At 36.5% G+C, this 26,797-nt stretch overlaps 1 protein-coding gene across 2 annotated transcripts in view; it reads left to right on the top strand.

The window, feature by feature from the left end:
- Nucleotides 1–26,797, top strand: part of LOC149535817 (HNH endonuclease) — a 115,529-nt gene that overhangs the window by 80,378 nt on the left and 8,354 nt on the right. For both annotated transcript variants that reach the window (XR_016356775.1, XM_089803567.1), the window contains exon 3: nucleotides 9,807–9,891. Coding sequence is in view for 1 of the 2 variants with exons in the window: in XM_089803567.1 (XP_089659693.1) it covers nucleotides 9,807–9,891 (85 nt within the window). In the remaining variant the exon portion in view is untranslated. The remainder of the gene's footprint in view (nucleotides 1–9,806; nucleotides 9,892–26,797) is intronic.

Here is a 26,797-nt window from a genome sequence, read left to right as displayed (position 1 = left end):
TTTAAAGTTGCGGAGGCCTAAAAGCTTAAATAACATCTATTTGAAATATAGATAGCTTAAAAATGAACTCTAACTAAACAATGGAATGCGTTTAACCCCTATCTATCAACATAAACTATGAAGGGAAACTAGGGCAACTCTACAAAACAAGCATTAAATAAGAAAAATCATAGTGCTCCTATTTAATTGAAAAGTTGTGGTTGAAAATAGATATGCTACATACCTTTCTGGTTAAAATTATATGCCGTTGACAACATGACTAAAATGAAATTGGGTAAAGGAAAATATAGTGATCTAATGGGTTCCTACAAGATGGGTGATACACATAAATTATGTCTTTGGTGTTGAGTTATAAACCTAGGCTAAATACGAGTTTCTGAATGTGAGATATTCCTAATGACTATGCCATAACACCTATATTAACTAATTCGTTAGCCAGCCAATTTCGCTCCCTATATATATGCTTTATTTCAACCTCTGTGAAGGTATTGAGAATTTGAAGACTATGTTCCTATAAAGAATTCAATTTCCAATTAGGTGTGTTTCCTGTCCTTATTGCATTAATCACTATTTGAGAGTCTTCCTGCACTACTAATTGTGTAATACCAAGTTCCTTAGTTGAAGACCTTCAGTCACCACTTCTATTTCTGGCAAATTATTGGTAGTATTATTCAACGGCTTCACTAATTTTGCTAATACTGGCTATTCTGGGATTACTTCTTGAAGCCTTGTCAAAGTTCAGTTTAAATCATCCTTCTTTTGGAGGTTCCCATCTACATTGGGTCATACCCTGGTTGCTCTGCTTACCTCATTTACCATATTGGGGTGGAATAATCAGGCCCACTTAATTCTTCTGGATTAGGCTATCCCAATGGGAGAAGGATCTTTCAATGCAATTGGTATTTTTAAGTCTATTGTTTAAAGTTCTACCGTACTTGCCTCATTTGTATTACTGAGAGAGTCTATTGACATCAACTTATCTTGAAATAGTCTTCTATTTCTTTCTTTCAAAGTTCCCTAGCGACTATTGAAAGGGTGATGATCCATATATCTTTGTACAAGCAATTCTTTATCCTGGAAGGCCATTGTTATAAGTTTTTAAGGTCATTGGTATTAAGGGAGGTAATTGGTAAAAACTTGATTGCTATTAACAGAGATCAGATGATTAATATATACGAATGAATAAATGATGTGTCTTTAGGAAATAGTCGTCAAGAATAGAAACATTCTATCCTAGTTAATAGATAACTAACAACTAACTAAATATTAGAAATATTCTAATATTTACAATAGATTATAGTAGATAATGATTAAATAGTAGTGTAACTCGGGGACTCACACTCCCCTCCCAAACCTTGAAGTACCCGTCCCCGAGACGTCCCCGCACCTGGTGCTTGAGTACCCAAGTACCCCCACCTCTGCCATTCTGCAACCATGCCGCCACTAGGATGGGTACTTGAATTTTTATTTTTATTTTTATTTTTGAATGTTACTATTGGGTTTATAATATCTTACTATATGGAAAGTTCAATAGTTCTAGCTCACGTTGCAATTTTGCTATGTGCTACTGAAACATCATTTCATAACTAGCAATTCAAGTTTTGTGTATGCTATACAACACCCCTCCCTATCCTGTCCTCCCCTTGTTGCCGTCCCCCTACCAGCCCCCAACTGTCCTAGAAATGAGGCCCATTTTCCCCACGTCCCAGTCTCTTGTCCCAGCGTACCCCAGTATTGGAGTAACACCGTTAAATAGATATAGAAACTATTATCATAATACCCTCCCTTAATGGATAATCTATCCACCACACCAAGTTGTCCTCTAAAGTTGTCAAACTTATTTGGACCAAGTGACTGGGTGAGAATGTCTACAATTTGATCCGATGTAGGAATATACTGCAACTCTATTGTCGTGTCTTCAACTAGCTGCCAAATGTAGTGACAATGAATATCCACATGCTTGGTTTTTTCATGGAAGATTGTATTTCGTGCTAACTTGATAATGCCTTCATTATCAACAGACAAATTTGTCGGGCCTACTTGTGACATCTACATATCCCTAAGCATTCGACGAAGCCAAAAAGCTTCACAACTAGCCTTAACTGCCCCTCTGTATTCAACCTATGTAGAGGAGAGAGAAAGTGCTCGTTGCTTTTTATTGGTCAATGTGAGGGCACTAGAGACCCAACTGAACACATCCAAAAGTTGATTTTTTATCATCTAAAAAACTTGCCAAATCTAAATCTGTGAACCCATTGGGTCTAGGATTAGGTCTCCAAGAGTAAAGAAGCCCATAATCAGTAGTGCTCTTCACATAGTGAAGCACACACTTTGTTGCCATCCAAAGATTAGCCTTAGGAGTTGTCATAAAGCGTGAGATGTAGTTGATTGTGAAGTTGATATCAGGTCTAGTAACAAAGGTACATGAGGTTGCCTACTAGTTGCTTGTATGTATTGTCATCAACTGGAAGAGAACGAGACTTGGCTGATATCTTCATGCCTTTCTCCATGGGTGTAGATGCAAGCTTGCAATCGTGCATACGAAACTTGTCTAATAGAGCCCTGACATATTTGGATTGAGAAATGAAGATACTAGAAGATTGCTACCAAACCTCAACACCTAGGCAATAATGCATGAGACCAAGGTCATTCATATCAAAAGATTGGCATAAGATCTGTTTGATTCCTTGGATCAAAGATGCCGAATTTCTAGTGATGATCAAATCATCCACATAAATGACCAGAAGGATAATGTCATTATCTGTAGTCTTGATGTACAAATTTGAGTTTGAAGAACTCCTCGTAAAGCCTAGATCACTAAGGTACTTATCTATTTTAATGTACCATGTCCTAGGGGCTTGCTTTAAACCACAGAGAGCTTTCACTAGTCTACAAACCTGGTGTTCTTTGCCAACAACCTTGAAGCCAAGAGACTTCATCATGTTGACCTCTTCGTGTAGGTCACCATTCAGGAAAGCACTCTTGATGTCTTTTGGATGGACCTTCTAGCCAAACTGTGCTGTCATGGCTAGGACTAATCTAATTGCGCTCATCTTTGGTGTAGGAGCAAAGGTCTCCTTGTAATCAAAACCTTGATGCTGAGAAAAGCTCTTTGCAACTAAATGAGCTTTGTACTTATCCAAAGTACCAACTGACTTGTATTTAATAAAGGACCCAGGTGTGATTCCTCAACAGGCTTTAGTTTGGACTTCATGGCATGTTCCGACTCTGGAATTCCTTTAGCCTCGAAGTTTGTCCAAGGTTCAAATACATTGTGAATGTTGCCATCAAAACAAAGTTGATTGTCTTTGTAGGTTTGCTCTTTTTCCAAGCAGTTCTCCCAGCGATGAGCTCATCATTTCAAAGATTAGCAAGTGTCTTAGCCCACCACTTAGGTTGGAGAGGAGAAGGACCAACATTAGTATTAGGAGGTGTTCTATGATCAGGTTTCTCATTAGAAGAATTTGGATCAAAATCAGGTGAAGCATCTGTATATTTGGGTGATCTTGCAAGAGAAGCTAGAGGTGTCTATACAAAAATCACTGGTATTACTAGAGCTGCTAAAGCCCTCACATTAGGTGGGCCTAATGGAAGTCGAACTCCCAAATCATGAGCCTTCATAGACTGATCTGTTGGATCAGAAACATGAGAAACATGCATGAATGGTCCTTGCTACTGATCAAAGACTACATGTTTGTACAAGAGACTAGATGTCTCAGTTTCGATCAAGTGGTAGGCTTTGCGAAGACTGCTGTATCCAACAAGCATGAATTTTTGACTCTTGGCATACAACTTGGTGTGTGATGCGTTGAGGATCCAAGTATAGGCAAGAGAGTCAAAAACCTTTAGTTGACCGATTTTGTGCTTGCAACTTGATTAGGCCTCTTTCAGAGTCTTGCCTTTGACTGCCACAGTGGGTGATCGGTTCAAAAGGTAGACTGCAGTGTGAACTTCTTTTGCCCAAAACATTTTTGGAACCTGTCTTTGGTCAAAGCATGGATCGAGTCATCTTGGTGATTGTTCTATTTTGACGTTCAACTATAGTGTTTTGTTGAGGTGTGTGGGGTGTGGTTAATTGGCGTTTGATGCCATGAGTATCATAGAAGCTAGAGAACTCTTTAGAACAAAATTCCCCCCATTATCTGTCCTAAGAACAATAATAGATTTCCCATACTCTTTTTCAACTGAGGTTCAAACTTCTGAAATATAGTAAACACATTTGATTTCTTTTTAAGAAAATAGACCCACATCTTTCTATTGAAATCATCAAGAAACAATAGAAAATACCTAGATCCAAGGACATTAAGAATGACTGTAGGGCCATAGATATTGACATGAAAAAGATGAAGCACCTGAGAAGCCAACCATGAATCACAACTTTTGAAAGTTGTGTGATGTTGCTTCCTAGTCTAGCATGCATCGCAAAATCCTAGCTGCTAAGTCTGAATCTCTAGCAATCTGAGGACAAGCTCTTCTTGAGCAAGATGAGTGAGAAAACACACATTTAAGTGCCTATAACGCTGATGCCAAACTGAATTGACAGAAGACCTTAGAGAAGCCATAGCCATTTCGTGATAATCGCCAGAATGAACAAGTGTGAAATGACCATGATCTTGAAGGTCAACTGCAACAACAGACTAAGTCTCCCTATCAGTGATGCTACACTAATGTGAACTGAAAGTGACATCCAACTGTGGAGAGTGTCACAACAACTGACTAATTGGGAGTAGATTTAATTCCATCCCTAGAATGTAGTACACATTGAGGAAAATGAGATTCCTCCCAGTAGCCTGAATCTGAATGTTGCTTTTGTCGACAACATTGTACTCTTCCCCTTCACCACAAATAACTAAATCTGAATAAGGCTTGCAGTTAGTGAACTAGTCTCCGTGGTGGGGTGAAATGACAAGAGGAACTTGAATCAATGTACTTGACAGATGACTTGACACTACGTGCAGGTCTTTTAGCCATGAAGGCATTAAAGGCAGATTCTGTATGCTTAGTGTGCTATGCACTATTCACTTTGGGCTGCGAACCAAAGTGCTTAGAAAATGCAGCTAAGTGTTTTTGACATTCAACCTTCATGTGACCATACTTGTGGTAGTAGTTGCACTAAATGTTCATTATCTTAGAGCTTTCCGATGTTGGAGTAGAGGACTTTTGCTGAGAAGACTGCCATGAATGAAACTTGCCCTTATTCTTCTGAAATGATTTAACAACAAAGGCTTGTTCTTTGGAGGTGGAGCTATTACTATTATCGAATTACTATTTCCGTTGTTCTTGCTGAAGTAGAAGTGTGCAGAGATCTATAGTAGTAGAAGTGATGTTGAGAGTCTTGATGAAATGCTCATAGGACTTGGGTAAACTTTTGAGAGTGATAATCACAATGTCCTCTTCCTCCATCTTGCGTCCAGTGGCAAGCAATTGATCACGGATTTCCTGAATCCTATTCAGATGTTCTTGGAGCGATTTCTGTTCATCCGTTGCAATAGAAAACAAAGTGTTCTTGAGAAATAAAGCTCTTCTTTTATCAGAAGTCTCATGTAGTTCCTTTGGGTGCTCTCATATCTTGACAATTATTTTGCCGGATGGAATCTGAGGGAGCTATTCATTAACTACTTATAATTTGAGAAGCATCACTGCCTCCTGATTATGCTGATCATAGGTAGTTTGATCAGGACGAGCTTGGGCAGGACGAGTTGTAGTACCCAAAACCACTTGATCGCTACTTTGATATTCAAAGATGGTTAGCATTCGTTTCTTCCAAGTGCCATAATTCTGACTATTGAATTTTTGATTTCCCTTAAGCAAAATATTTGTTAGTGATGCCATGACATGGTTTTAGTGAAAAATGTGAAGATATGCGAAGTCACATACTTTGAGGCAAAATGTCGAAAGACCTAGAAAAATGAAGAGGTACCCATAAAAGAACTCAAGAAACTCAAAAGGAATCTGCTGTCAGATTCAGGATCCACTGGCTCAAAATTTGTGGCACAAAAATTGAGGCACAAAGATAAATGGATGACCACCCAGTTGAGCTCTCAAAAAATCCACCAATAATCTGTTAAAAAAATTCAGAACTGATATTAAAAATTGGGGTTTTTGTAAAAAACCCCGTATTGGTTAAAAAATAAAAAATTTGTGGGAAAAATGACAGATTGACAGATAAGTTTTCCAGATTGATTTGCAGAAAATAATTTCAAAAAATTTGCTCAGATAATTTTTGCGGGAAATTATAAATTTTTTGAATTTGTTAAATGTTTATGCTTAGATACCAGATTATCGTAAGTCACTGGTAAAAAACTTGATCCATATTAATAGACATCAAATCATTACAAATGAATAAACGATGATTCCTTGGGAAATAGTTGTCAAGAATAGAAACATTCTATTCTAGCTAGCAAATAACTAGCAACTAACTAAATATGAGAAAAATTCTAATATTTACAATAGATAACCATGTAATAGATATAGAAACCATCTACTATCGTAATAATTGGGGTGTGATGACAACCATAATCTCCTTTTGCTCCATCTTGCATCCAATGGCAAGCAATTGATCACGGATTTCTTGAATCCTATTCAGGTGTTTTTGGAGCGATTTCTGTTCATCCATGACAATAGAAAACAAAGTGTTTTTGAGAGAGAAAGCTTTGCTTTTATCGGAAGTCTTATGTAGTTTCTTTAGGTGCTCTCATATCTCGGCAACTATTTTGCTGGATGGAATCTGAGGTAGTTGTTCATTAGCTACTTATAATTTGAGAAGCATCACTGCCTCTCAATTATGTTGATCATAGGTAGTTTGATTAGGACTAGCTTGGATGGGATGAATTGTAGTACCCAAAACCACTTGATCGCTGCCTTGATATTCAAAGATGGTTAGCATTTGCTGCTTCCAAGTGCCATAATTCCGACGATTGATTTTTTATTTCCCTCGAGCATAATATTTGTCATTGATGCCATGGTGCATTTTTTAGTGAAAAACGTGAAAATATGTGAAGGCACGTACTTTGAGATAAAATGTTGGAAGACAGAAAAATGAAGAGGTACCCATAAAAGAGCTCAAAAAACCTAAAAGGAATTAGCTTTTAGATTTAGGATCCGCTGGCTTGAAAATTGAGGCACAAAAATCAAGGCACCGAGAAAAATGAACGATAAGCTAGTTGAGCTCTCAAAAAACCCAACAATAATTTGCAACAAAATTTCGGAACCGATACAAAAAATCTATAGAAACCTTAATTGGTTAAGAAAAAATCAAAAATCTGCGGGACAAATGGCCAATTGACAGATAAGTCTTCCATATCGATTTGCAGAAAATAATTTTGAAAAATTTGATCGGATAATTTCTATGGGAAATTATATTTTTTTCGAAAATATTTACAGTTTTTTTTTCTTTGATACCATATTATGGGAAGTAACTGGTAAAAAACTTGATTGATATTAACTGAGATCAAAGGATCAATATATACAAATGAATAGATGATGTTTCCTTAGGAAATAGTCGTCAAGAATAGAAACATTCTATTTAGCTAGCAAATATTTAACAACTAACTAAATATGAGAATTTTTTTAATATTTATAATAGATTACAATAGATAACCATTAAATAGATATAGAAACCATCTATTATCATAATAATTGGAGTGTGTTGCTAACCAATTTAATTTGTGGAAGGTGTTTTGCCAAGACTCTGATGCATAGGGGCAATTTAGAAGAATGTGATCTGCAATTTATTTTTCTTGTTTGCATGGTACACATCTTGAAGGTACTTTGAAACCTATCTTCTGAAACCATTCTGCTGTGAAGATAGGATTCTGCATTGCTGCCCATAAAAAGGTGCCAGCTTTGGGTAAGCAAGCTTTGTTTCAACAAAGTTGTAATGGGAATTCAGAATTTTGAAGATTAAGATACTCAGTACCCCTCTTTAACCTTATATTTCCCATTGTTAGATCCACACCGTATCATTCTGTCAGTTCTTGCCTTATACACAAAGGTTCTATCCTTCAGATATTCGTTAAATTCTATTCTTTGTTCTTTCGAAAGTTTATGTACTTGTAGTACTTTGCCATTTCCATCCCAAAGTAGGCAAATAGTCATTTATTACGATATAGTGTCTAATTTTATCTCCCCATTCTTGTTTTATAATATTTGTGATGTTTGGGTTCATTCATGATGAGGTTAGCGGTTCATATCCATCCCATGAATCTTCCCAGAATAGTGCATTTTCTCCATTACCAATATCTCATGTTAGCTTATTGTTAATGATATCTTTCCATGATAGTATGAAATTTCAAATTCGTGATCCACTAGGATGATTCCTGTATCCAAACAAGTTTAAGGTTTCCGCATTTAGTATATACTTATTGAGTAGAATGGAAGCCCATTTCCTATTAGGTTCCTGAAGCATATTCCACGCTAGTTTTGTGCCTAGAGCTAGGTTTTGAGAGGCCAAATTTTTAACTCCTAGCCCCCTTTTGTCTAGTGGTTTGCAAATGTGTTCCCACTTCATCATTGGCAATTTCTTATTTTTTGAGGTTCCTTGCTGGAAAAAGTTCTTGATTTTAGATTCAGTTTTCTTGGATATGCTAGTAGGAAAAGGTAGGATGGACATTTGATATGTGGTTGTAAATGCCAGAACCGATTTAATCATTGTGGATCTGCCAACCTTGGATAGCCACCTTCTGTTCCAGCTATACATTTTGTTCTGGATCTTAGTAATTATTGGTTCCCACAGCTTATTGCTTTTCTTTCTTTTATCTAATGGAAAGTTCTTAAGTATTTACATGGGAACTTTCCTGTTTTAAAGCCCAGAATTATGCAAATATCTACTTCTTTTTTGGAATTAGTGTTTAGAAAGAAAACTTCAGATTTGTTTGCATTGACCACTTGTCCTGATGCTGATGTGTACCTATTTAGGATATCTTTGAAATGTTGAGCTTCTTCTTTAGCGCTGACACTTGGTAGGATAGTGTCGTCAGCAAATTGCTGGTGCGTTATGTCATCTGTATTTTCTGTGACTTTGATCCCTTGAATCTTCCCTTCTTGATGTGATTTATGAATAGCTCTTCCAAGTGCTTCTGCCATGATGACAAACAAAAAGGGTATATAAATTATTTTGAGATATCTTTAACATTTATGCTTTGATAGAACACCTTGTAATTTCAAATGTAATTGTTTTATATTGTACTTGATGGAAAGCAGATTTTATTTTTAAATTTTAATTACATTTCATTTGTACATTTTGTTTGTGCACTTGATCTGGAAAAGTTAAGTAACAGTACTTTGATATAAATTATTTTGAGATATCTTTAATGTTTATGCTTTGACAAATTTGAAGATTTTGTGTATATATAAAAGAAGGCATGCACCAGCTATCCCCAAAATTTTTCAACAATCATTTTGAACCATGGGAAGTGATTCAATGGAATCAGAAAGTATAATCTAATACTTGTCCACAATAGATATGATCAATGAATTAGTACCCCAAACTAATGCATCCGGTTGGCTTATTTACTGGGCCAACTGTACATATGAGAAGAGAGGGTTCAAAGAAAGCAAAATCATTCTAAGTAGGTCTAATTACATTGTTATATAAATGAAACAAAATCCATATACCTTTTGGTCTATGATCCCTTTACATATGGAATCACACATCGATTACATAATTTCTTAAAAGAGGTGGGGATGAAAAGTCAATGTGTCAATTTGAGGTAAACTATGGAAAATGAAAATGAAAATCTTTGCTTTGCAAACTGTGGGAGTTTGAATAATACTGACAGATGAGAACTATGAACAATTGAATGCAGGCTACAGCAAATCGGGCCAAAAGTAACCGGACTGATATGTCGACTACAGAGTTGATTCAAAAGAGTGCTTACTGTCGAATTGCAGGTATTTTGGTTTTTTCTTTTCATTTCTTTCCAATTTGAACTTCTATGTGGATTTGTTTTTGTTATATTTGTTTGTGACAATCTGTTTACAGTAACTGAAAATAATTTGTCTTCACAATGGTCAGTGAATTTTAAAAGGATTCAGCTGGATGTAAGATAATGTTTGTCTATCACTAAATTTTGAGAAAAAGAAAAAAGAAGCAGAATTTATATATTTAAAAAAATAGAAACAAAAACATAATAACTTTGTTGAGGCCTCCCAACAGGTTGGATCAGCATGGAGATGGTTTCTAAGGAAATATTGTATAATCCTGAGAGTAACACCATATCTCTTTGATCCATATCAGGAAAATATAAATGCTCATATCTAACAGAATTGCCCACAGTAAACTATCTAATAGCAGTACAGTTGTCAAGGAAACTATTAGATCAACTATCCATATCATAAATTCAGCAATGACTCAATGTACTTTGCAACTTTTGTATTCGCCCAAGTAATAAGGTAAGATAAATTTATTAATGTCCAATAAAAGACCACAAAGAGGGTCCAAGGGACTGCCAAGCACAAAACAAAGGGCCAGCCCATAACAGGGACATGATATGTTGCCTGAACAAAAACAGAAACAACAATGAGAGCAAACTAGAATCAACAAAAGAAAACCCCAAAGCCCTCATACAAAACTGGAATAGCAGAGAAAAACCTGAGATATTAAGGTAAGCTAAAGGACTGGCACTGTGCATAGAACACCTCTGAGACTTCCTAGAAGAGGAGGATTGAATTGTTAGAAAGGGTATGATAATTGTTGTAACAATGAACTCTTAAATATAGTTTACAAATGCTAATAATAACATGAACAAAAAAGGAAAGTTGTAATAAAGACTGTCTATAAATAGAACTGAATAAGCAAACTTAAAAGAAAGCCTAAATGCATATTAACTACGATTCTAGAATAATGAGCTAAATATAGCAAGACACTAAAAATATTACAAATATTCTAAGACCCTCCCTTTGATCATTCTATCAACTATGACATGTTGCTCCAAACTTTTGTAGATGAGCTGGATGCCCCAAAACTAACAGCAAGGTACCATGATTTGAATAAACAAAACATTGATTTTTCGGAAAAATTGGTATAAACCTTAAATAGGAACAACTGACAAAAAATCCCAAGCGAACTTCGAGAATTATAGAAACCAAAAATAAATTGAGGGGAAAAATCAATAAAAAACAAACACAATTGTTGAGGTGAAAAAATCAATCAAATTAAATGCAGAATCTGGGACACGGATTGTAGAATACATAACTTAGTTTTTAAGGGAAAACAGTAAAATCCTACAATCTTTTTAAAGGAAAATATTATGAAAACCTATCAAATAATTTTTGAGCAAAAATCAATTAAAACCCAATGGATAGTTTTTGAGGAAAGACTTATTAAAATCCAACAAATAATTTTCATAGGAACGAATCCACGGTGTAAAACAAGGATCCTACCAAATCCAACATGAATCCTCAAGAATCGACCAGCAGGCCAAGGTTTTATGTGGGTCTAACTTATTTAATATGACTTTTTCAATTATTTTTTTGCTTTCTAACTCTATAAAGGCCTTTTTATTTTACATCCAAAAACAATTCACCTCAAATTTTCTCTTTATTTCGCTCTCGTTATATATATATTCACGAATCCTAATTGGGGAAAAAAAACAGTGATCTGATTCTCATGCCCAAATTAGATTTGTATCCCGAATCGGTAACTAAGATAATTTTTGAGATTTAAAAAAACAACTGGATCCTCTCTAATACCATGAAATTGTTAAAATCCTAAGTTACTAGTTTGAGTTAGTGTTCAAGTTCGGGTTCAAAGAACCAGTTCGCTGGTACGACAAAATCTTGTAATGGGGTGTGGGTTTGTTAATACAAAAATAGGTAAAAATTATATATATACATATGTATGCAGCCTAGAAAATGAATTAAGATTACAATGCTACATAGTATCATAAAACAACAAAAACACCATAAACTTGTAATTATAGCATTATATCTATTCTTAACAACAAAATATTAAAATAATATTGAGTTCAAGCATCATTGTTTAGACTTTCAACAATTAGAACTTTTTGCTAAGTTTCAATCTCTAATGGGTTATCTGAATCTTCATTTTCTTCTTCTTCATCAAAGGCATTAGTTGGTTCACAAACATTGTCAATGTTATTGAGATCAAGTGCATTAATAACATTCCTGTTTTCCAAGTTGTACAATGCTTATTACTTTTTCATTGCGCAAAGAACTTTTTTGTTTATAATTAACATCCTACTTGAAAAATGTTATACAAGTAGCTTGCAACTCCCTTTACCTATTGAAGATGTTATTTAATGTGTCAAATATGATTTATCACTATATAGAGCTTCCAATTTTTTCAGACAGCGATCATTATCAACATTGGATATAAAAATTTTATTGGAAAAAATCTTGAGGGCTAGTTTTATTTGATGTAATAAATATTTGAACATCAACATATTTTGTTTTGTAATGTTAAAAATCTTTATTCAAATTCTTAAATGATTGTGTTCTGCACTAACTTATAGAATGTTTCCAATGGAACTGTACTTGGTTTGTACTCAGTTTACCTAGGTCTGCTCTGGTTTGATCATGGTTCAACCTAGGTTCGGCCTGGAGGAACCCACCTGCTTGGGTTCGAATCCAAGTGGAACTCAAAAGGAAACCAGTTTTAAGGGCCAAGGGGAGAATTGGGTAACTATGCTCAAAACCAAATGATAATTGTATTACCAATGAACTTTTAAATAGAGTTTACAAACACTAATAATATTGTTAACAAAAATGCAAAGTTGTTTAATTAGAGTTTACAAACACTAATAATTAGAACTGAATAAGAAAATTGAAAAGAGAGCCTAAATCACCATTAACTACGGTTCTAGAAGAACGAGCTAAATATAGCAAGATGCTAAAATTATCAAAATATTCTAATAGAAGAAAGCCGCTGTTGGAAAGAGCTCCTCCAAGGTTTGCTAAATTTGGAATTGATGCATACTACTGTGTGCTAATTGAACCCTGGAGAAGGAGATCATAAGCTGACAAGACTGTGTGCTAGCTGGTTGCTGGCACTGGAGTGAATGGTCCCAAAGCCTAGCGACCTCCTACATATAAAGTGCATGACATCTTTGATCAATGAACTTGAGAAAGGTTGAAAGAGACTAAATTCCATGAAAGGGTAGTAGAACATCTCTCTAATCTCATAATAGATAGGACACTTGAATATGAAGTGCTCCTTCGTTTGGCATTCCAATGCAGTATAATGGAGAAATCCTTCTCCCCTTTATCTAGTTGATGATCTTTCTCAATAGGTAGCCCACGAGAGCATACTCTTAAAGAATCGAGGGGGATTTAGAGGAAATGCAACTAGTGGTGGGATAAGTAAGAAGGCTTGACAATAAGTTCATCCTTTAACTTTAAGAAGCTTTCAACATAGAACACCATCTTAGGGCGACAACCCCTGTAGGGGTTAACCCAAGTATTGTGGATATCCAGTTTGTATATGTCCGTTCTTTTAGACTTGTTTAGCTCCTGCCTTGATAGGATGAGGTGGCGTGGGGCATTAAGAGAATATTGAAAGAGATGAACACAATTCATCTCAATCTCTATGGACCCAAGAAGGGTAGAGGCCTTAGTGCACCAACCATGGGCTTGATCTCAAGAAACAATAGCAACAACAAACTTGGTGGAGTATTAGGCAAGGTAGGTTACTTGTGGCGCCCCTCATGAGAGCCAACAAAATCACAAAGGCGATGCAAGAACCAAATGAGATCAAAGATAGCCCCAAGCTTGAAGGGGTGTGCCCCAAACTTTACCAAAATAATAATATGTGAAGTGGCCTGTTTACACTTATTGATGCTTTCGAAGAAGAATCTGAACCTGCTCAATTGGAGCCCAGTTAGGCTCCAATACGGAAGGTCCCCAAACCACAAAACCATAAAGAACAATAGGTCTAATCAACGAGTCCATGATGATCAACTTGGATGTGGTGTCCTAAAAGTGATGTTGGAAGCAGGGCCTCTCGAGAATGGCCAAATACCCGTACCCCTTGTTGATGCACAACTAGAGCGTAGAAATTGTTGAAGTTGGGACTTGAGAACTTAACCCCTAGATATGTGTAAGAAGAAGAGATCTCAACTTCCAGCTTTCTATAGGAAAAATGCAGTTGAGAACTCTTGAGACAGTTGAAATCACCTTAGTTTTCTCTAATTTAACTGTCAACTATTGGAGATCACAAAAGGCTGCAAGACCATCATGCTATATTTGTAAATACTGAAAGTGATGTTGGAAGCAGAGTCTCTCAAGGTTGGCCAATGGCCATACCCCTTGTTGATGCTCAACTAGAGAACGAGCATTGTTGAAGGGGGGACTTGAGAACTAAATCCCTAGATATGTGTAAGAAGAAGAGATCTCAACTTCCCCCTTTCTAAAGAAAAAATACAAGTATGAAATCTTGAGACAATTGAAATCACCTTAGTTTTCTCTAAATTAACCATCAACTATCATAGATCGCAAAAGGTTGCAATACCATCAAGCTATATTTGTAAATCATCATAAGAGGAGGCCAAAAGAACATCATCAACAAAAAGAAAAATAGAAATCAAAACTTGGTGAGGTAGGCAACTTTCCTTAACATGGGATGGCTCCCAAAGAAACACCTTAAAAATCAGAAAATCTCATGATAGCTGTAAGAATAATCTGAGAAATATCATTGTCACAAAGTCTCTAAAACATGGCCATTCTAAGAGTAGATTCAAAAGCTTTTCATAAGGCAATGAAGTAATGTTAAATCTTTGAGTAGCAATGCAGAGCCCCTTAATAATAGTTCAAAGAGTCTGGATGTAGTCAATGGTCTGATAATCACCTTTGAAGTTCGCATGCCCTCTAGCGTGGATGCAACACTGATTCAACTCACTCCAAAGAATGCTATATAGGACCTTGACATACAATTTAGAGAAAGTGTGGCCAACCGTGATGGTTTTGTAATTGCTAGGGTTAGAAGCCATGTTTGATTTCTGAATTGGATGAGTAATGTAGTTCAACCAAGAGGGGTGAGCCATGTGTAAATGACATGGTTGAAAAGATTGGATAAGTAGAAGCCCAAGGCGCTGAAGCCATGCTTGAAGAATTTAGCCCGAAACCCTTTTTTTTCAGCAACCCTTCTGATGTTTAAAGTTCTAATAGCTTCCTTGATTTAATGTGACTGAAAGGATGACAATGAGAGGGTGAGGTGACATGGATGAGGGGCTGTTCGAAAGTATCATAAATTGAATAAGTATTGGTGGGTAGAGAGCCCTGGTGTAACTTAATCACTGTTAGGGGGAGGAAGTGGTGGGGGAAGAGGGTGCACCAAAAGGACTTCGGGGAATGGATGAGAGAGGGATGAAGGGCTCATTTACTCTAACAAATGAGGCATTTCTTTTAACAAAAGAGAGGACAATAAGAGAGTTTCAACCTAGTGTAGAAGGGGTTCCAACCATATGTATCAACCATGAAATCTGCTATGACATACTTAATCTAGTCCTCGAATTCATACGAAAAGTAAACAAAATGATATAGACCTTTACTGGTGATACCTTTATGTACATCCTTTAGAGTGATTTTATTCTCACCACATAGCTTCTTAAATTGCTCACGGATTACAAATGCCCCAAGATATTTGAATTTACTGTGGATGTATGCGTTTACATCTTCCGTATGCATAAACCCATGGGGCACACTTGATAAAGCACCCATAGGACTACTTTCCTCTGATTTCCTTGTATGTTTCTTAAACTTTGATCTATCTTAGAAATTCCAATTAGTTTAGGTACATCCATTTTGAATTTTCAAAAACGACGAGTTACTGATAAATACCTTTTAAAGTTCTCTGCTAGGGATCTCGAAATAGCATTAATTTCTTGTTGGAAGTAGACCAGCGGGAGATAGTGAATGACGAGAAAAAGGAGAGCATGATCAACAAGAGGAGTGCTGCTGACGAAGAAGTGGTGAGTGGAAGGAATGAATGATTAGCTGGAGAGGACATGATCTCTGCACTCGTACCACCACAATGAGGCTTGTATGCGAAGATTTGGGAACTTGTGAAGCAAGATAAACCATATAGAACCACCAATAGAAGCAAAGTAAACAATTTAAAACCACCATATTAGAAGATTCGCAATAATCGAACCACTAGTGCTTATATATTGTGAATAATAGGAAGCAAGATAAAAATGCAGAACTACTAGATTAGAAAACACAAAACTGAATGAGGTGTCAACTATACTTCTTGAAAGGTCCATAGCATTGTTTAAGAATCTCAAAAGCCCTGAAAAGGCTAGGTCCATGCCCTCAATAGTGTTAATGGAGCGATGAAGGTGGGTCCAAGCAACACGGGCCCGTGAATTAAAGTCTCCAAGAATGACAGCTTCCCAAGCTACAAAAAATTAGGAGAAGCTATCACACTAGTCATAACAGGTGTCACTCTCAGGACCAATGCGAACAACATACACAAAAGTGGTTGAAGGGAAGTAACAAAACCCAATATAGATGTCTCCAAGGTGGGAGACCTTGCAACAAATCTGAACCTATAATAACCTAGCTGAATTTGTTAGTTTGAATAGACATCGAGAGTGGGTGGGGGGTGAATCAGTGCAATACTAAATTTGATAACTGAACTTAAAAGCTTCCAAAGTAAGTATCATGCAAAACTATAAACAATGTAGAATACTGTAACATCCAACATCCATACAATTTAACACAAGACACAAAGATTTTTGGTATCATGAAACCCTTATTAGAGGGGAAAGCCACAGTGAGGATGAGACCCACAATATTTAATCGACCTTAATGAAATATGGCCTATTAAGACTTGATTACAATCACCTTGTTAAAGTCATACCTTGTTAAGAGTATTTTTTAGTCTTGACAGAAGTTACAAGTCCTTTAAGAGTTCTCTTCTAAGAGATTCAAAACACAAGCCAATGTGTGACCTTGTTAAAGTCTTTAGCATTCAAATTCCATTAAAGATCTCGCTCACACTATTGAGCATGAGCTTTTATAGGGATTTAGACTGTGGCAACTATTAGGGAACAACAAGTGAAAATGATTTGATAGATAGCACCAATGCTTTGCTTGAATAGATCCAATTAAGCTTTGTAGTGTCCCCCATTCGCCTAAAGGAGAGGAAATAGTCAAAACAATGTTATATGGTCCTCTATTGTCTATTTGCAAACGCCGTACGATATCAAGGGAATGCGCTAGAGAATCCATACGGTAGCAATGGAGCTGTATGGAGGGGAAGTAAAAGGCCGGACAAACAGGATGGGGTGTGGCCGTATGGTGGGGAAGTGAAGAGCCGTATACTGAGTAGATACTCGGGATTGCTGTACAAAGGAAAATATGGAGGCCATACGCTGGAGAATGCCAGTGGTACGGTGGAGAAGTGGCTATACGGTTGTAGTTGTGAGGGCCGTACGATGAGCTTAACTAAGCTTGGAGGCCGTAACATGTGAGGTCGTGGTGTGGAATGGAATGCAGGAGCCCTTACGGGCACAGAAAGTGATTGCAGAACAATTGATGGTATGAACAATAATGAGATTCAATGCAGACAAACAATAGATGAAATTACACAGAAGAAGAGAGTAGAACCAATAGAAATACCAGGGTAATTCGCAATATGATGGTGCTCCGATTTGCCAGATCCGAGCAAAGTGTTACAAGCAACGGAATAAGGTGAGGGTTGAATTTCACTGAAACCAGAATAGCCAAGTAGGGAAGATCTTTCACTTTCGAAATGGCGAACAATAGAGAATCCCATTTGGAATTTGCAGTACAAAGAAATAATCCAAAAATGCATACCCAAAGACTAACTACAAGCTGTGCTTAAATACTCGTTGAGAAACTTTCCGAGGGTGTACAAAGGTAGTCGATGGCGACACAAACTACGGAAACAAAAGTAAAAATGGGTCCGAGATATATTAAATCAATCGGCCCATTAACAATAGTTTGATAATTTATTTATTTTATAATGGTAACATTATAGTCCTCCCGTCCTAAATTTTGCTTGTCCTCAAGCAAATGCAATGTTGGGTGCTGGAGAATGTGCTTGCCCTCCCACGTCGTGTCGTCAAATGGCAAGTGTTTCCAACGCACCAAATATTCCTTCATCGTACAGTTCCGCAGAGTCTTCTTACGTACTTCGATGATCTGGGTTGGTTTCAAGATGAGCTTGCCTTCTTGATTGAGTGGTGGAAGATCTGTGGCAACTGTGATGTTCTGCCCTATGGCCTTCGTCAAGCATGAAACATGAGAGATGTTATGAATACGGCTACCCTTCGGAAGTTCCAACTCGTACGCGACTTCACCAACGCGACGAACTACATGATAGGAGCCATAAAATTGTGGCTTCAATTTTTCTTTTCATTTTTCCTTGAATGAGGATTGCTTATATGGCTGGAGCCTGAGATAGACCAAGTCCCCTACTTCGAAACTCCTCTCTAGTCATCTGTCGGCGTACATCTTCTGTTGATTTTGTGCCCGCTGTAAGTTTTCCTTCAAGCATCTCAGTATGTCCTATCCCTCCTAAAGCTAGTCTCTTGCCCTTGGTCTACGACTGTCACCTAGAATTGTGTTGATGAAGAAAAGGGGTTCGTACCCTACAGAGCTTTGAAAGGTGCCATTCCGATGGACATGTGGTAGGTGGTATTGTAGCAATACTCCCCTAGATGTATCCATTTGACCCATGCCCGTTGTTGTGCCAAAACGTAGGTCCGAAGGTAAACTTCAAGCCGTTTGTTCACAATCTCTGTTTGTTTGTCTATCTGAGGGTGGTAACTAATACTTGGTGACAATTTTGTTCCTGTCAATCGAAACAGTTCTGTCCAGAAAATACTAATGAATTCCCCATTTCGATCACTAACAATGTTTCGGGGTAACCCATGCAGACGAAAAACTTATTTAAAAAATAGATCGGCAACTTGCACGACCTGAAAATCTGAGGGGATGGTGAAGAAGTGTGCATACTTAGTCAATCTATCAACCATCACGAAAATACAATCCTTTTCGTTCACCTTGGGAAGCCCTGTTATGAAATCCATTGAGATACTTTCCCACTTATGTTCTGGAATTGGCAAAGGTTGCAATAATCCGGTAGGTAGAGTACGTTCGGATTTGTTCTATTGACAGACCGCACACTCTGTTACATACTGCAACACATCCCTTTTGAGTCCTTTCCATAAAAACCTCTCCTAGAGACTTTTGTAAGTTTTGAGGAAACTTGGGTGTCTTGCCAAGGGTGAGTCATGTACTTCCTTCAAAATTTTCTGCTTCAATTTGGATTCCGGCACCAAAAATATCCGATTCTTATAGTAGATGATGTCATCCACCACTCTGTACTGATCATCCTTGGTGTTGCCATCCATTAACTCACAAGCAAATGTGTTTTTGAAGTATCCTACCAATAGATGTGCCTTCCAGTCAGCTGAAATTTGGTTTAGTGCGAAGATGGCGGGTTTCTTGCACAAGGCATCTGCAACCACATTGTTCTTCCCTTTCACATATTCAATGTCAAAATCAAAAGCCTGAACCTTGCTTACCCATTTTTGTTGCCTCGTTCAAGTCTCGTTGCTCTAGAAAATATCTCAAACTGTTGTGATCCGCACGGACGGAAAACTTGGCACCCACCAGATATTGCCGAAACTTGATTAGTGCATGTACGATGGCCAACATTTCTTTGTCGTAGATGGAAAATAAGCATTCTATTTGTGTAAGCTTCCTGCTCTCATAAGCTATGGGGTGTTTATCTTGCATTAGTACCACGCCAATGCCTTCTTCGGATGCGTCACACTCCAAAATGAATGGTTGAGTGAAATCAGGCAATGCAAGTATGGGACAAGTGCTCATTGCCTCTTTTAGTTTATCAAAAGTGATTTGTGCCTTTTCGTTCTATTGGAAAGACCCCTTTCTTGTCAGATCCGTTAAGGGTGCGGTGAGCTGAGAGAATCCTTTAACGAACCTCCGGTAATAACTGCACAGTCTAAAAAATCCTCGCAAATCCGTGAGTGATTTTGGGGGAGGCCAATCAAGGATAGGTTGAATCTTCTCTTGATGAACTTGAACTCCATATTTACTGACAACATGCCCTAGGTACAATATTTCTGTCATACCAAATTTACACTTGGATTGCTTGGCGAACAAAGACTGCTCCTCCATGATCTTTAGGACTTCATTCAGATGCTTCAAGTGCTCCTCCCATGTCCTGCTATAAATAAGATCATCAAAAAATACCAATAACTACTTACGCAATTGCTTGTTGAAGATGCGATTCATGCATGATTGGAATGTAGCAGGTGCATTTGTCAATCCAAATGGCATGAGCAAAAACTCATAATGTCCGTAGTGACAATGGAAGGCCGTCTTTTCTACATCTTCCTCCCTCATGCAGATTTGATGATATCCAAAATCGAGATCTATTTTTGAAAAATAGATTGCGCCATGCCATTAATATATTTTATTAATTGCTTTTGGCTCCAAAAAATGACTTTTTCCACCATAACTTAAAATTCTGACACGCAAGGCGACTGTTTCTTGTTCCCACGATTTAAAAGTTTTCGTCCCGGTTCCAATGAGCTATGATGTTGAGGTGATCACAAACAACACCAACAAAAATAACACCCTCAACGTATTTAGATGAATAAGAATAATTCACCCGTCTTGTGAAAACAATTGAAGAAGCATCAAAATCAAAATTTGACAACACCAAAGTGATCTTGATGATGAAAGATGATTAATGAACCTGACATGGTGACTTACTATAAATAGACACTCCCTCCAAGATTCTTGGAGTCTAAATCGGAAGCGCAAAATAAAACCTAAGAGCATCACCCAACTCCTCTAACTCAACTGAGCTCATCAGAACCAAAAGTTTGACTTACTATAAATAGTAACTCCCTCAAATGGAGCCAAAGCACACCATAGGCAACTGAAAAGCATATAACCCCACAACTCAGATCCTCAAATCCCATTGTCAACTCATGAGGATCGCGATGGTGAACTAACCAAGCCAACTGCAGGAATCTGCTAAAAATGGGGACATTACATTTTCACATTTGTTGGTTCTCTTGTTGGAGATGGTATCTTCATTTGATTGAAGATGTCAACATCTTAAGGATTCAAGGGGTCCTTGGATCTATTCTTGATTTGGTGTTTGAGTCATGTTGTCTACATGATTGTTCTCTTTGATCTCATACTAATCTGATAGTGGGCTTGCATGTTGCAATGATTGGGTTTGCAAAATATGTAATTAGGTATGTAGGTCACCCATTTGACTGCAGTGGGATAACTTTGGAGTGGATTGTTTATATCCGCCAAATTTGATTCAATGTTGATGCAGACTAGTTAGTTGGCCTTCTCTGTGGTTACTTGTGCATTGGCGTGCTTGTCTTGGGATGAGAGGATGGATGATAAGTGAATACTTGGTTAGTCGGTTTTGTTGTCCAATGGCATGGTGAATTTCCTTAGTTTAGAAATCTTGGTTTCACTCAATGTGATGTACAAGCTTGCATGATTTTCAGATTCAGGGGATGGTGTGTTATATGCTTGGAGAGCTTGATATCACGTTTCAGTGGGAGATTTAGCAGTGACTTTGTTTTCATCACATGGTGATGGATGACCTTCTTTAGTGTTGCACATGTTGGAGGATGCCTTAGATCATGTTGCTGTAGAAGGGTCTTTCACATTTGTTGATTCACTAGTTAGAGATGGTATCTTCATTTGACTGCCTATATTGACATCTTTAGGCTTCAAGGGGTCATGGTAGAGGTGTGGTTTACGCTTTAATTTGATACTAATGGTCTACTCGACAGTTCATCACTTGAGAGGTATTGCCCAATGTTACTTTCAAGTGCTTTATGTTTTCTTTCATATTCATTGATCTTGAGTTGCAGTTTAATGACTTTGGAGGATTCATTGTGAGAGATGGATAACATAGTTATCTCCTTGAGGTGTATTTTCATTAATGATGATAGTAGGAGATGGTAGTGGGCTGATTTCCTGAGATGAGAAATGGAGTAGTTGATCTTCTTTGAGAGGCTTACATCCTTGTAGATTCATGAGATCATGCTATGTTTGATCTCTTGAGGTTGATTGATTTTAGATGCTGAGATAGCTTTTCTCTTGGGGCTATGAAGGGGATCATACTTGGCACAATTGACATTTAGAAGTGTTTGTGGAAGGACATGCTACATATTTTATGATTTGAAGGTTCTCTTGTTAGTCTTGGATATCTTCTTTGATGTTTGGGTTAACATACCATTGTTTTTGAGATCTGTTGGAACTATGGTGATCACTCTTTTGTGGTCATGTTTTATCACTTGTACTTCATTGTTTTTCGATGATGACATGGCAGTTCCTTTATCTGTTTTGTTTGTTGAATGTGGAGAACATGGGAGAGTTGTGGAGATTGGACGAGAGAGATGTTTCTTGCATCAAATTTTTCTATAGGATGTTGCATTTCATTGTGGATGGTCCTAGATACTACATGGTTACACTTTCTTTTTGTTGTTATTGGTAGACTCAGTATGCCTTTGATCTTTCAGATTTGACATTATCCATGTAGTGGGAGTTCTTGTATGTGTTTATTCTTCTTCGGTTGGTTTGCACATGGAGCTTGAGGTTACAGTCTATGGGTTGGTTATGTTGCTGGCATGAGTTCGTTGATGTAGGATATCTTTGAGGAATGGGTGATTGCTATGTCACAAGGTTCGCCGAATTTTCGGCTTTAGGTTCGAAATTCGGCGAACCTAGAAAGAATTTTAAAAATTCATTTAAATTCGGGTTGAGTTCGTCCAACACAAAATAAAACTTCTGGTTTGGCTTTAGTTAACAGGAATACAGATCGATTTTGCTTCTTCGTTTGGTTTGGGCTCTGTCACCATTGTTTTTGTTTATTCTTTACCTAGACTTCTAACGCCACTGTTGTCGTCTCTTCTCCGCCTAGACTTTTGACGCCACCATTGTCATCTATGCAGTGGGGAAAGAATGTAGCGCATGGTACAATTGTGTGATCGCTTCCATCTGGCCGCAAACACAGTTTTCTCTTGCCTGATCGAGCTTTTCTATCGCCACGCAAAGAATATTAGGTTTTCATTTTGTTTTTAGATTTTTAAGATACATTTAATATTAGAAGGTTTAAGTTTATTTATTATTATAACATTTATCTTTATTAATATTGATGGTAATATTAATAGTTAGTATATAACTTATTTATTATTATAATAATGTGTCAATGAATTTAAAACTTTATTATTTTTAATATTTTTCATTTTGTTTTGTAAAGTTAAAATAAAAAACTAATTTATTTCTTTTGTATGTTTTAGTTAATATAATTGGTGATTTTATTTTGTTTTTAAAGTTTAATGTTTTATAAATAAAATATAGTATTATTTTAACATGTGAGAGTCAATAAAAGAAAATAATGATATATATATATATATATATATATATATATATATATATAAGGCAAATTTAATGTCGAATTTTTTTTCGAATTTTTATCCTTGTCGAACTTCATCCGAATTTCATAGTTGTCGAACTCGAACTCGAACTCGAACCTTGTGACTTAGGGTGATTGGATGGGTTAGCATTTGCTGTGAATGCTATTTTCAATCTCGTGGGTTTATACGTTGGACTGGAGTAATTTGTTTGGTTGTTTTGGTTGATGTTTTAACTTGTTTTTCAGAGGATTACTTCGGAATTGTGTTGGGCTAAGCAATTGATGTTTTTGATGCTTCTATATAGCTCATGAGCGCAATAGAGTAGTGGCAGTATTCTGTAGTCTTTGTTATCACAAGGATTATACGCTTGTGTTGTTTGGATAGGTTTCTAGATGGAGCATAGGAGCATGTGTTGAGGTTTGCGTGGTTTCATGGATGGTTGTGATGATATAGTTTCGTTAGTTTGACTTCTTTGAAGTTAATGTTATAGACTCTTGACAGGTGTTCTACAAGTGGGAGAAAGTTGGGATTAAGGTGTCTCAACATTAGAGTCCTAAAATGCTGATTTAATGATTTATCTTAATTTATTAATTTCCTAGGTTCCCATTAGCTTTGTGAAACCTCTTGGTGAGGTGGCATCCTACATGGCAACTGAGATGGCATAATCCTTATTTTTAGGAAGTTGCTACTCACTTGGAAGATGCTAAGCTATGGGAAGATATTGTCATGAATTTCCATTCGGTGTGGAAATTATTTTGGCAATTTCCTATGTAAACTAAAGAGTTTTGGTTGGCGATTTCTATTGTGTATCGGAGTTGTATTTTGGCAACAACCATTTATCGTAGAGTTCACTTTTGACAACTGGTGTGAGGTAAGAAAGTTGCCTAACCCTGATCATAGTAATCTCTATGTTGTATTTTCATTACATTTAGCAAGATGATTGTTATGGATGAGATTAAGTGTTGTTGCCTTGGAAGTTGCTATGAGCAATGTGTCATGGAATTAGCAAGTTTCGTGTGTTGTGACACAACTTACCTCATATGCATTGAAGATGGTTTTGGAAACCATGGGAACTCGCCTCTTGTGTCAAACTCTATATATGTTGGTTGTAACGCCCCACTAGGGAACCCAAAAGAAATTAACCTAAAGTTTTACTAAGTTTGTCAAACATTTGTTTTTTTGAAAGATAATAATAACATCAACAAATAACATAGCGGAAACAATAATCACATACATATAACCATCCAAAACAAATTACATCTTTTAAGGGTTCCATGACATTGAATAACATGTATAAGTTTATTAATATTAAATCTAACACATAACCAAAATCTACATCATGGAATAACCACAACTATGAATCCAATTAAATAATATACTATTACATAAGATGCAACTTGGCATAAGCATAATGCATAATCATCCGATGTATAAGTCATAGGGTATGAAAAACTCAAAGAATATACATCATGAATAAAATACATCATCTCATAAGATCTTTGATAGTCAAGTACAATACAACAGAATATACTATCCAACAGAAATACAAGATCAGAAAGAAAGGAACAATTGCACATGCACACCCAACATCTGCATCTAACTGTCAGATCTCAATGGTATACGAAAAAACACTACCACCCAACCTCGTGGAACCTAAATGAGCCATTCCCACCGCACTAAGGAGATAGTCTCATGTCCCAAATAGATAACAATCCCAAAAGTCATGACAAACATCTAGGTCAAGGAAAACCTAATAGCGATCTATCTCAAGGTACCAAGACACAAATGACATCTAAACCCAGAGGCAACAAAGACACGTAGGAAATCTACTAAGCAAGTGGGCAAGTGTCATCGCATGAGCCAACTCTAAGGTTACCCCGGTAGCCTCTTTGGATTCTGGCCCCTTAGTGTCTATACAACATTAGCATCCTTTCGCACATACAAGGCATACTAACGAAGTGAGGTCACAACCAAGCATCCTCTCTACTCCCATCCTAGCCTGTACTAGCACTCGAGGTATGGGTGAGGAAAACACTGACTCTTATTAATTTGTTTTACTCTTATTTAATGAAATGTTATCACTTATTAAAACAACTTACAATGGGTTACCTAGGCAACCTCTTTATGGCTTCGGCCTGCATTGCAAGCCATTTCCCAACGTACACATAGATTACCTACCCTAAGCTCATGAAAAGTACAACTCATAAAAATGACAATTTTCACCTCAGTCCTTTATAAGCAACTAGAATGTACCTAAAGAAAAATCATAACATTCAACTCAGTCCTATACAAGCAATTGGAAAACACCTATAGATAAAACACAATATTCATCTCAGTCCTATGCAAGCAATTGGAAAGCACCAAAAGATAACCGATCGGAAATTCAAAGATTACACAAGGGAAATCGTACCATTCACCTCAGTTCTATACAAGAAACTAGAAAACATTAGCAAACAATTGATCAAACTCATCATAAAAAATACGTGAATACATCACCATGGTCGGGTATAAAAGATCATGACCAAATAATAACCAAAACATCATCATAGAACAAAAAACCCCAAGTCTTTGGTAATCAACCTGACTGGTCAACGTACTAAGTTAGACCCGAATCAAACACCAGCAAACCATACATCACATCAAGTATATCATCATAGAACAAAAACCCCCAAGCCTTTGGTAAACAACCTGACTGGTCAATGTACTAAGTCAGACCCAAATCAAACACCAGCAAACCATACATCACATCAAGTATATAACAAGTCTTTTTCATAATTCATTTGGTTTTAAAAACATAAGATTTTGATTTATAGATAGGCTCAAGTTTTCATTTTCCAAGTGTCATAAATATTAATGTATTCGAATTCACAATTAATCCAGAGTTTCTTAGAATTAGGAATTAGTTTTAAATATAAAATTGAACCATCTAAACAAAAATCCGAGTTTAATTAAAACAATCGATTTTCCCAGTAGAATTACAATTATCAATTTACTTCATTAAAATATTATTAATAAAGTAATTAATAAAATGTTTAATAAAAAACTAGTATTAAACCATCATTGTAATTAAATATTATTATCAACATTTGATAATAATTATTAATTATTAATTATAATATTTATAATCTTATTAATAAAATAATATTTTAATATTAAATTATTAATAATACCAAATATTTAAATTTCATAATATAATAACTGCATATTAAAATTAATAATAACAATATTATTAAATTAATTATTATTCAATAAACTAAATTATAAATTTTAATTTAATAAAAAAAACTAAATTAGAATACCCTAAGCGTTTATGGCCCACTGACCGGTGGTACATGATGCAATACGCCACTACTGCAACAGCAGCAACGTACTACCTTACGACAATA

The sequence above is a fragment of the Cupressus sempervirens genome, chromosome 10 (genome assembly GCF_028749045.1).
Source record: "Cupressus sempervirens isolate cs-2001-9-10 chromosome 10, ASM2874904v1, whole genome shotgun sequence".
NCBI classification, from domain to species: domain Eukaryota; kingdom Viridiplantae; phylum Streptophyta; class Pinopsida; order Cupressales; family Cupressaceae; genus Cupressus; species Cupressus sempervirens.
This window is presented reverse-complemented; position numbering and strand designations above follow the sequence as displayed.